The sequence below is a fragment of the Electrophorus electricus genome, chromosome 16, assembly GCF_013358815.1.
Source record: "Electrophorus electricus isolate fEleEle1 chromosome 16, fEleEle1.pri, whole genome shotgun sequence".
Taxonomy (NCBI): Eukaryota; Metazoa; Chordata; class Actinopteri; order Gymnotiformes; family Gymnotidae; genus Electrophorus; species Electrophorus electricus.
This window is the reverse complement of record NC_049550.1, coordinates 12,017,580-12,028,561: the sequence shown is the minus strand read 5'-3', so window position 1 is coordinate 12,028,561 and position 10,982 is coordinate 12,017,580. Positions and strand designations below refer to the sequence as shown.

The 10,982-nt window shown below is 40.0% G+C and overlaps 1 protein-coding gene across 5 annotated transcripts; it reads right to left on the bottom strand.

Annotated features, from left to right (window-relative positions):
* Window positions 1–258: 258 nt before the first annotated feature.
* as3mt (arsenite methyltransferase) lies at window positions 259–10,766 on the bottom strand. 5 transcript variants are annotated; one of them, XR_004777008.1, is made up of 13 exons: window positions 10,560–10,765; window positions 10,312–10,348; window positions 9,914–10,041; window positions 9,496–9,646; window positions 8,561–8,697; window positions 8,184–8,253; window positions 8,021–8,102; window positions 7,665–7,796; window positions 6,901–7,043; window positions 4,133–4,264; window positions 1,644–1,769; window positions 1,222–1,260; window positions 648–766 (listed from the first exon to the last, which is right to left on the bottom strand). XR_004777008.1 is itself a non-coding variant. In XM_027009510.2 (12 exons), the coding sequence occupies exons 1-11, from the start codon at window positions 10,577–10,579 to the stop codon at window positions 1,668–1,670; spliced, it is 1,134 nt and encodes a 377-aa protein (XP_026865311.2). In that variant the 5' UTR covers window positions 10,580–10,765; the 3' UTR covers window positions 789–1,260; window positions 1,644–1,667. The 5 variants fall into 5 exon arrangements, 2 of the variants coding, with proteins under 2 accessions (XP_026865311.2, XP_026865326.2); XR_003410585.2 differs by adding an exon at window positions 259–379 and having other exon boundaries at window positions 682–1,769; window positions 10,560–10,764; XR_004777007.1 differs by having other exon boundaries at window positions 1,222–1,769; window positions 10,560–10,764.
* Between the last annotated feature and the right edge of the window lie 216 nt (window positions 10,767–10,982).

The window sequence follows — 10,982 nt, the reverse complement described above, 5'->3', positions numbered from 1 at the left end:
CCTCTCCCGAAGTCCCGGTTACAGGCGACCCCAGCAGCCAATCCGGCAGCGCCGCAGCTCGGGGGGCGGGGAGTTGACGGCTGGAGCAGCGAATGAAAACGCCCAGCAGGGACAGTGAATGCAAATGACCATTGACTGAAGTTTCCTCGTGACTTTTTTGATACCTTGGGTAAGTAATTAACAAATATGACAGCATTCTGAGATGAGACGCAATAAAAATAATTAAGGATAATAAAATGATGCGATATCGACACAATATTCCATTTTAACAGTTTAATTCCCCCCATTTGTTACGTTGTTACGAGAAAAATTTCCATTAATTATTAGCAACCTTTCTGTGAACTCCCTTTAAAGCATAAACTGGGGTGATATTAGGAACCTGAAAAGGAAAGTAATAAAACTTTATTATAACATATTAATTTAATCTAAAATAATGTGTTCTCTTAAGTAGAGGCCACAAATCCTTCCTTAGAAATATAAATGTAGTACACATTTATATTTCTAAGGAAGGATTTGTGGCCTCTACTTAAGAGAACACACACCCACACACAACCACACCCACACAACCACACCCACACCCACACATATATATATATATATATATATATATATATATATATATATATATATATAAAAAAAAACTTTGTGGGAAAACCTGTACAAACAAGAATGAGTTGCTACCTGTGATGCATTTACACTTGACATCAGCACTGAATAGAGTGCAACTCTTCTGTCCCTTGATGTTCAACAGTTACAAAGACCTTTGCTGCAATTAATGACACCAAATGTATGTGATCACCCATCGACATTTTGCTTTTATGTAGAATTAAAGAATGCTTTATCACACAGAGTAACAACAGATGGTCTTTGAGGAGTTCTTTGACAAACACAGGACAGCTGCACAGCTGAGCGCCCCCCATTTTTTACTGAATAATGACTGGTCTTTATGATTGGTCTTCGTCAGGCTCTGTTGGACAGCAGCCGTGCAAAACACCGTAAAATGAATACATACCCACCGAATATGAGCATGAATAACAATACAGTTCTATAATAATCCCACCAAACACCACATTCTTTGGCCTAAACCTACAGTACAGAATAGCAGATGTATACACAAAATTCACTCCAGGTTCAGCCTGTACCCCAACAGCTACCAACAGGATAGCCTGTGTAGTTGACGCCTCAGGTCTGCAGTGAAGGGCAGCTTGCGCCCCTGCTCACCTGTTTATTCTGTTTGCTAATTCATCTGCTTTGTCTCCTCTGTAAAAAAACAAACAAACAAACAAACAAAAAAACCCCACTTATAACCACTATAATAACCACTTGGTTATAAAAATACTGTAAGAAAGCGAAAGAGATGTATATTACATATATATTACATTACAACATCTGGCAATAATTCCCCATCCGATATGGATGAATTAGACTATGTGCTATGAAAGCTATTACAATTTTAGTGTGAAAAATGCAGACAGCCATACACGAACAATTGCTTTTCTCGTATAACCATTCTAATAATTGACATGGAGAATTATTAGTATTATACCAATATTATGTGTGTGTTATATTACCAAATCATATAACACATTTAAGTGGTTGCATATTTCATGCCGAGCGATAATACAGATACTAATAATACTATCCTGTGGCATTTTTTTATTCTATCTTTACTCGCAGCATGACTCCTGGGGACCACAGCACCCCCCGGTGGATGAAGCCACAGTGACACCTCCAAACTGCTGTGCCTGTTTAAATGGATCCAGCATGACCTAAAGAGAGACCACAGAATATTTCTCAGTGGATCAAATGAATACCATTAAGCCTTAGGTGTCCACGTAACTGAACAGCAGTTTAATCATACCACAATGAACAGTCCTACACTGCAGTGGAATGCCAGTGAATGAACACCTAGTAGCAGGGTACTGGGTTTGATAGGGACAGCCTGCTGTGTGAGCACTCATCATTCTTCTGTCCTTTTAAAAACTGTTTTATAATCAACACAAAAGCCTGCAAGATTCCATAAATCGAAAATTACTTCAAAGTAATGTGTGATGGCCATGATCTTAAAACTCTACTATAAACCTTAATTCTAGAGTTTCAATGTACAATTGCTTCAGAATTTCAGGGTGTTCTGATTGGAGGTAAAGATCAAGAATTGTGTGTGTGTGTGTGTGTGTGTGTGTGTGGTGCTTACTTATGTGTCATTTAAACAAAAGACAAGGGATTTGCACACTGATGAAACCTCCATGACAAGGAAAACGAGTTTACTGTCTGCCACTGTTTATCTTGTTGGCGAGATTAGGTGCAGCTTGCCACAGACCAGCGGCTCCTACAAAAGAGCCAGCAGCCATGACACAATGCCGGGGTTGCTCCGCACACGGCAACGTTCTGTTTCCACAAGTCATACGGGGGCATGCAAACACAAAATCGTGGAAGTTAATAATATGGCTAATGGAAATCCATGGCAGCACTCACAAGCATCCAAATATACAACAAGCATCTGCCAACCTCCACTGGAGCCTCACCACCACAGAGCAGTGAGTCCAACGTTAACTGTCTGCTGAACTTTGTTGTAGTGTATAGCGTTTCACTGTATGCTGTGTGAACACTCACATCACTCTAAGGTTTTGGCTCTGCCCACAGTGTGTGTATTCTATATGAAGACGTGTTAAGCGCAAAACAAAGCTCATAAATGTCTTCATTCATTCAGCTTTTGGTTATGAGTAAATTACCATGACTAACATATGCCTTCGTCAGGGATAGGAAAACAAGATATTTGGCTGTGTGGGAAGCTTTCAAAAGTTTGATGTTCACAGAGCACCAAGCTTCCATTTCAGACACCTCCTACATTATGGTTTTTTTTAATATATATATAGTTGTCGTTGTTGTTGTCTAGGGCTATCAAATAAAATTGAGACCAAATCAAACTCGTTTAGCCACATCCCCAGATGAGCACTGCCATAATCTGCAGTGAACTAAGGGCAGAGACTTTGTTTGTTGCTCCTATGACAGATTAAACTGAAGGATGTATATGTGTTTGTGTGATTATAAATAGTCCCACACTCCAAACAGTCCCTTCGTCTTGTGTCTAAATGGCCTGGGTGACCATGAGCAATTCAGAAAAGGCGATGTTCTTAGAAGGTTATTAGTGTAGCCACTGCGCTAGACAATGAGACAGCTGTCTGGCCTTGCACGTCTGTGCCTGTTGTGCTGCTTGCAGCACAGGTTTGGCTATAATGAACTCCCATCCTCGTGGCAAGACAGACACAACTAAGCTAACAAACTCCAGGACAGGCAGGCAACTGCCAGGGCATAATATGTTTTTGGCGTTCTAGCAGCACAAGCTGGGAGTGTGCTTTGAACTCTGTGCTATGTGCTCCATGGAATCCAGGAAAAATTTGAATCACCAGGACTGGATGAGTTTTTTCACATCGTAAAATTTGAACATTAAAGTTTTGTGATTATTGACTATACCAGTAACCTTTCCAGAAAATGAATACAGACACTTATCAGTAGACCTCGCCAGTGGGGTTTTTTTCACCAGATCTGTTCCTATACTAGTTTAGAGCTACTAGATAAACCACCTTTTGCTCTTTATTTAACTTTTCCATTGCAGCTCATTTTTCTATAACCGGCTACCATCAGATCTTTTATTGACCCAATATATTAGGTTGAATTGTATTAGATTAGTATACACCTTATTCCTTTGGGGTTCTCCACAAAGCACGATAAACTTATATTCACAGTCACAAAACAGCATAGCATATATTCAGTTATAACAGCAAAGAAAAATTGTCCTGCCCTTTAGTAGATATTATGTGTTCAGATCCAGCATGTCTTTTGGAAAAAAACATTTTGAGGATATTAAACTGTCTTATTGTTTTGTGTCATTTTCCTGTGCACAGTGGGCTTTCTTTAAACTGAACTGTACTTGTGGTTTCACGTTTCATGTATCATGTTTATTTTGCATCAAGTTTCTCTATTAACAGAACTCAATTTTGCTCTTCCCTACCCTCATCGCGGATTATGCCTTATTGTGAAATCTCAATAAGACAAATTGTGTAACAGCAAACAGAATATGGTGACATTACACTGAGGCATAACCAGGCTGAGCTCATGATGCAGCACAAACCTCAGGTTCAGCCCTGCATGTTCCAGATGCTGCCCTACAGCCCGGCTGAGGCTGGAATGTGAATTCTTCTGCAAACCTGGAGCTCTTTAAGATTTCCGCTGTATCCCCATCCACCTCCACCACCTCATTCACCTGCAAAGATTTACACAGGCCAACATTCTGTGGTTGGCTGCCCACCCATGAAACTACAATACAGCACGCACGCACGCACACACACACACACACACAGACAGACAGACAGACAGACAGACAGACAGACAGACAGACAGACAGAGAGAGAGAGAGAGAGAGAGAGAGAGAGAGAGAGAGAAACAGGACATCAAGCAGCAAGTATCACCAGTGCTAAACTAACCGGGGCCAGTATTCAAAAACTGCTAATGTTGTGGGGCCTTCTTGTGCAATGGTGTCAATAGTATACAGTAAATAATGTGATCAAGAAAAAACATCCAGTGAAAGGCAATCCTGTGGATGTAAACAACTTATTAACAAAAGGGGTCAGTGGAGGATGAACAGGCGGTGCAGAGTCAAGCAATTTGCAGCCAAATACAATGTTGTTGCTCCAATAACATGTCCAATAATGCCCAACTCATTGTTCCTTAGCATGAATGGTCTATAATAGGTAGACAACCAGTTTGAGTGCCGTTGCTGTCTAAGAGAAACAGACAAGCAAGTCTAGAGTTGGCAAAAGAGCACAAAAATTGGATCACTGAGCAGTGGAAAAGCATCATCTGGTCAGATGAATCCAGATTTCTGTTACACCTTGCTGACAGGAAGATCAGAATTTGGCGCAAGCAGCCTGAATCGATGAGCCCTTCCAATCAGTTGTCAACAGCCTGGTGGAGGTGAAGCGATGATGTGGGAATGTTTTCTTGGCAAATCCTGGGTCCTCTGATGCCTGTGGATGGACTTTTGGACAGCAGGACTCACATAAGCATTGTGGTTGACCAAGTTTATTCTTTCATTGCAGCTGTTTACCCTCAGGCAGAAGAACACTTTCAGCAGGACAATCTCATGTCACATGGGTTGTATAGTCATGGATTGGTTCAAAGAACATGACAGTCAATTTTCCTTGCTTCCCTGATCCAGGCAGCACAGTGGCTTGGTGGTTAGCATGCTATCCTCACAGTGCTAGGGTCTTGAGTTAAAGTCCCTATCTGGGTGGAGTTTCCATGTTGTGTTTCTGTGGGTTTCCTCCAACATTTCAGGTTGATTGTTTACTCTAAACTTTCTTCTATGAATGTTTTATATATATATATATATATATATATATATATATATATATATATATATATATATATAGAGAGAGAGAGAGAGAGGGAGAGAGAGAGAGAGAGAGAGAGAGAGCTATCCTGTCTGCATGGGCCAAGATTCCTGCAGGACGATTTCAACACCTAATGGAATCTATACCATGACAAATGATAGGCCAAAGGAGGTTCTATATGCTATTACATAGGTGTCTCCAATAAAGTGTCTCCAATAAAGCCTCAATCCTGTGGCTGCAGCACAAAGCAAACAATCATGCAAATGCATCTTCAGTTAATCTTCAGGTGAAAATGCCATTTGAGTAATTTTGATCCTGTAATGGTTATTGGTGCCAGCTGGTGGGTTTGATCATCTGTGAACTGCTGATCATCTATGATCTCAAGAGTGGTGTGAGAAAGCAGAACATCAAGTGAGCGGTAGTTCTGTAGATGAAAATGCCTTGAGGATGGACTGCCAGAGGAGAATGGCAAGTTGGTTTGAGCAGGAGACTACAGGAATTCAAACAACCACTCCTTATTACCATGTTGAGCAGAAAACCATCTCAGAACATACAGTAGGTTAAACCTTGAAAGAGATGGGCTACAACAGTCGAAGTTCACATCAGGTTCCACTTCTGTCTGTCCAGAATGGGAATTTGAAGATTGACAGCTGAAGATCGGAAAATCATTACATGACCAGATGAAACTCAATTTCTGTTGTGACATGCAGATGGTATAGCCAGAATTTAACATAAACCAAACAAAGGCATGGATGCAACTTGCCTCAATAAGAGAAATGGTGTAACAGTAAACTGAGCCTGGTTACGTCACACTCAGTCATAAACAGTTGAGCTAAAGAATGTAATATCTGTTTAAGTGTATGTGTCAACAGTTCAGGCTGTTGGTGATAGTGTAATGGTGTGAAGAATGTTTTCTTGGGCAACAACTTGGGCCAATTAAGCATTGTTTGATTGCCACAGCCTAGTACTGTTGCTGGCCATGTGCATCTCTCAATGACCACAATTTACCCATCTCATAATCTCTACTTCCAGCATGATAATGCTGGCCATTACACAAAGCCCGTATCACTGCAGTCTTGTTCCATCACCACGAGTACGCTGTACTTCAGACCTGAATCCAGTAGAGCTCCTTCATGACGCAGAAGAATGGATCGAAATCTCAAGAGGAATATTTCCAGCACTTTGCGGAATCCACGACACAAAGAACTGAGGCTACTCATTGTGCATTCCCACTGATTATTAATATGGAGTTCCTAATAAAGTGGCTGGTAAGTGAATATATAGTTAGTCACCATAAAGGTGAAATATTTAAATATTAAATTCTCAAGATATCCAGCCTAATGTCAGGTCACTGCAGTTTCACAAATGTTATAAATGAGACAAAATACAATACAATATACTTCCATACAAATGAACTTGTAGTTTGGGAGCAAATAATTTGACATTAGATTTCAGTATCTTGTGTATTTTTCAAGTATTGTATCATGTTGTGGACTTTAATACATACCTTAAAAGTATACTTAGCATCAAACTCAAATTTCTCTTCTGAGCCCATAATGTTTCCATCATACATGACAAGACAGCCTTTCTTCTCAGAATTCTTTGACAATTTGAAGAGACGATATGTGGCAGAGGCAAACTTGTAGTCACCTAAATATAATTCACATCATATTAAGTAATTAGACGTTTACTGTAAGAAAGCATCTTCTTGGTGTGACGGGAGGAGGCTAAGCAGGATGTGGGGATGAGGCACGGTGAACAGAAACAGACTTATATACAAGTACTATGCAAACAGACTTGTATACAAGTACTACACAAACAGACTTGTATACAAGTACTATACAAACAGACTTGTATACAAGTACTATACAAACAGACTTATATACAAGTACTATACAAACAGACTTGTATACAAGTACTATACAAACAGACTTGTATACAAGTACTATACAAACAGACTTGTATACAAGTACTATACAAACAGACTTATATACAAGTACTATACAAACAGACTTATATACAAGTACTATACAAACAGACTTGTATACAAGTACTATAACAAGGATCAGGTGAGAAACACGAGGGGGCGTGACCAAGCAGATGAACACACACACAGAGACATTTAGGGGAGGAGGAGGCCGTACCGTGACACTTCGAAAATAGGACAAGACAACAAATTACTACTGTACTGCACTGAAACGGAAGTAACATAATCCATAAAAGCCTATTGTTATAATATCAAGAAAAATATTGTTGCCATGAGCCTCTTACCTAGAATCTTCTCTAGTTGCTCGTTGCCTATTGAAATGATGTTGGCAGAGACCAATCGGGGTACAGTAAACCCAATCTCCTCAGCCAATCGCATGAGGTCCTCCCACCACAATGCTCCACTCAAGCACTCACCTGCATTAGATATGCAAAACTTACTAACTGCATCTTTGAGTTCTTCTCATTCTGTCTGTGTTACATTTACCATACCTGTAAAGATTGTTAAGCGTAAAACTGCATTCAAAAAATGCTAAAATTCCTTGTGCATGTGTAGGTATCCTATAGATTATTTGTACATTATTTGTACAGTATATAATAATCTTGTAGACTACTGTCACAAAGAAATTTCACTTTCTTACCCCACAACACTTTATCAGCCCTGAGGGATTCTGAGATTCTGGCATTGCTATAAACATCACTGAAATACAGCTCTCCTCCATTCTGAACACATCCAAAACACCACAGTCATTTTTCCTATTATACAGTAATACACAGGATGAGTTTACTGTTATGATAAAGTACCTTTAGCACTCGGTAGGCCTCTCTCAGAACACTAGCCTTGTCTGGGGAAAGGTTCACCACACAGTTTGATCTGTTGATAAAAATAAAATAAAATAAAATAAAAATGAAAAATAAATAAAATTATAATTTGACTTACCAGAATCATTGCTTTTTCCATCAAATACTATACTGGGTATTAGTGATGACAGAGTCACTAAACTGCAATAATGTTAACATGTTACAATAATGTCATTATTATAACGTCATTATAATGTCACATGATTAAAATTATGTTTTTCTGATATGAATATGCATTTTTTTTGGTTTATTTTGTTTTGTTTTTGCATCCATATTACTTGTATGTGCATATAAATAAAGAGAGATGTTAAAAGTCTTACATTATTATGTCATAGGATGCCTCTTCCACTCCTGCTTCTCTCAAAGTCTCTATGTACCCTTGAACAAAGTCCACATTAGGCTTTTTATACCCAAACCTTTGTGTGTGATAGTCCATGTACTTCCGTGCGACCTCCAGCTATGAGACAGATGCCCAAGGTTAGTAGACTCATAGAATGGAGTATCTCAGTGATGAGACCATACTTACATGTTTTCATTTTTCTAAACAAATATACCAACTGTACTGTTCTGGTTTCATGAGACCTGTCCTGCCCTAACATCCTGGTCATGTCTTAAAAACGCAGTTATAGTACGTCCAGTCTAAAGTGTGAACCCCCCAGTTACAGTATGTCCAGTCTAAAGTGTGAACCCCCCCAGTTACAGTATGTCCAGTCTAAAGTGTGAACCCCCAGTTAGCTGTTTGATGTCACTAGAACTGGGCAACAAAAGTTTAACTTTTCTGTCTCATAAACTAAAATAGGTGTAAAAAGTGATACAATTTACACTGACTGTGAATCTGTTTTTAGAATGTTTCTGTCAGGTATGTGTTTTAAATGATAGCACAATTTGATTTTACAAAATGTATATACTACCTGTTCATATATAAGGCTGTTAATACACGCAAAGGTGTGTACTCCTAAAATGCACAGGTGTATGATTTTCATCTATATTCGGCCTAAGGAACATCCCTCTTCAGTGTTCTGCAATAATCTGACACCATATAGGGGCTCCACTTGCCTTAGGACTACTTTTACACACTATACATAAAGAAACAAGTATAATGAAACAAAAAGAAATATGTGAAATAGAGAAATCTGGAAAATGAAATGCAAAAATACACAAGAAAAGGATTTGTTGGGGGTGTTTTTTTTGGGGGGGGGGGGGGGGGGGTTGTTACATGGGACACAATCTTCGTTAACCACTGTAGTCGACTCACCTGCTCCTCTGTCATGTCAATTCCAGTGACGTGTCCGCTCTGCCCTACCAGGCGGCTGAGCACATAGCAGTCGCTGCCGCTGCCGCAACCCAGATCCAGCACCCTGCAGCCCGCCACACACTCGGGAACCAGCAGGCCACAGCCGTAGTACCTAAGAGCAAAAGTGGCACTACTTGGACGAGCAGCAGGGGGAGCCCAGCGACAGGACTTTGAGGCTTGCAAGCGCCAAATAACTAACGAGCAACTGTGGCTTTATCTTTAATAAAGACAGCTGCTGGCAAACTCAGAACATAAAGAACTTTGAATCATATTAAGGGAGCCTGAGCATTTTGGGCCTACAGCAAATCATACGTGCAAAAATGATGCTGCTTATATAGACTGTAAACCTATCATGACAGGTTTGACGGAGTGTAACCACCTCGCAATGACTTCCGGGTGCAATTCATCGAGAGCTTTTCGGATGTAGCCACGCGTGGGCTTTGCCCCCGGGACACACGCTTTGCTCTTTAGGTCAGCGGTTTTTTTCAGTATTTTACCATAGTAATCCTGCAAAAAAAACAAAAAAAAACAAAAAACGTTTTATTTACAACACAATTATTGTAGGCTACTCTCCTGTTGATTCTCACAGGCAACACATTTAGGCAGCTTTTATAATTTATTCAGTGTTCTGGCACAATTCTTTCCAACGATGAAACTAAGCCACTAGCCATATCTGCCATGCTATTCCGTGTAGCCTGCGTTTTATAAACAGTGTTGAGACGTTTTCAGGCGTCCCTACAGATTTTTGTAGCATTTGGCTTCAAAATTACACCCTACCTTGACGTCGTCACGGACCGCTACGTCAGTCTGTTTACTGCGAAAACATAACGCAATGAATTTTGTAGTAGCCTAATTTTAAGTCAATACGACTATCAAGGAAGACTTAAATGTTTATATTCGCCATCTCATAAGTTAATGGTAAATAGCCGAAGTAACTTGTGCATGTCAAGTCGTAAAGAACTCAAGATGATATTGTAAACCTATCTTCCAGCATAGCCTGCCTACATATTAGTTTCAAAAGTTACCTGCCAAATGTGTCCGCCATGGCAGATCGTTCCGAATTTTTAAACGTTACGAGTTTTTCAAGTCTTTGCCTTCGTGTAGTCTAGTGTACTGTCAAGGCAGATTTTGTGCAGAGGAACCACAGGAAGCCATGGCGCTGACTACATTTCCAGAGCGCGCATTATTGCAAACGCGCGCATTCTTGCTTGGCTAGAGGGCAAGATTCAACAGTATGGACGCCAATTGAACATTACTTGTGCAGTGGACCATTTGTGTACAGACGAAATTACATGTATATGAGGGTGTTATGGATCGCTATGCTGTGTGTAAAGACGAATATCTGTGGCAGTTATTAGGAATAGGAAAGTCCAGTGCAAGCATGTACATCCTTTTCAAAAGTCACAAAACTGCTGCCGCGAAATATCTAATACACCTGTTCGAATGTA

Bases quoted from the DNA above. Each gene is read 5' to 3' on its own strand.
- as3mt (XM_027009510.2), bottom strand. From the start codon at position 10,579: ATGGCGGACACATTTGGCAG. The intron at 7,797-8,020 runs GTAAGAAAGTGA...TATCTAATGCAG, and splicing joins GGCTGATAAAGTGTTGTGGG to GTGAGTGCTTGAGTGGAGCA. The intron at 7,044-7,664 runs GTAAGAGGCTCA...AATTATATTTAG, and splicing joins GCAACTAGAGAAGATTCTAG to GTGACTACAAGTTTGCCTCT.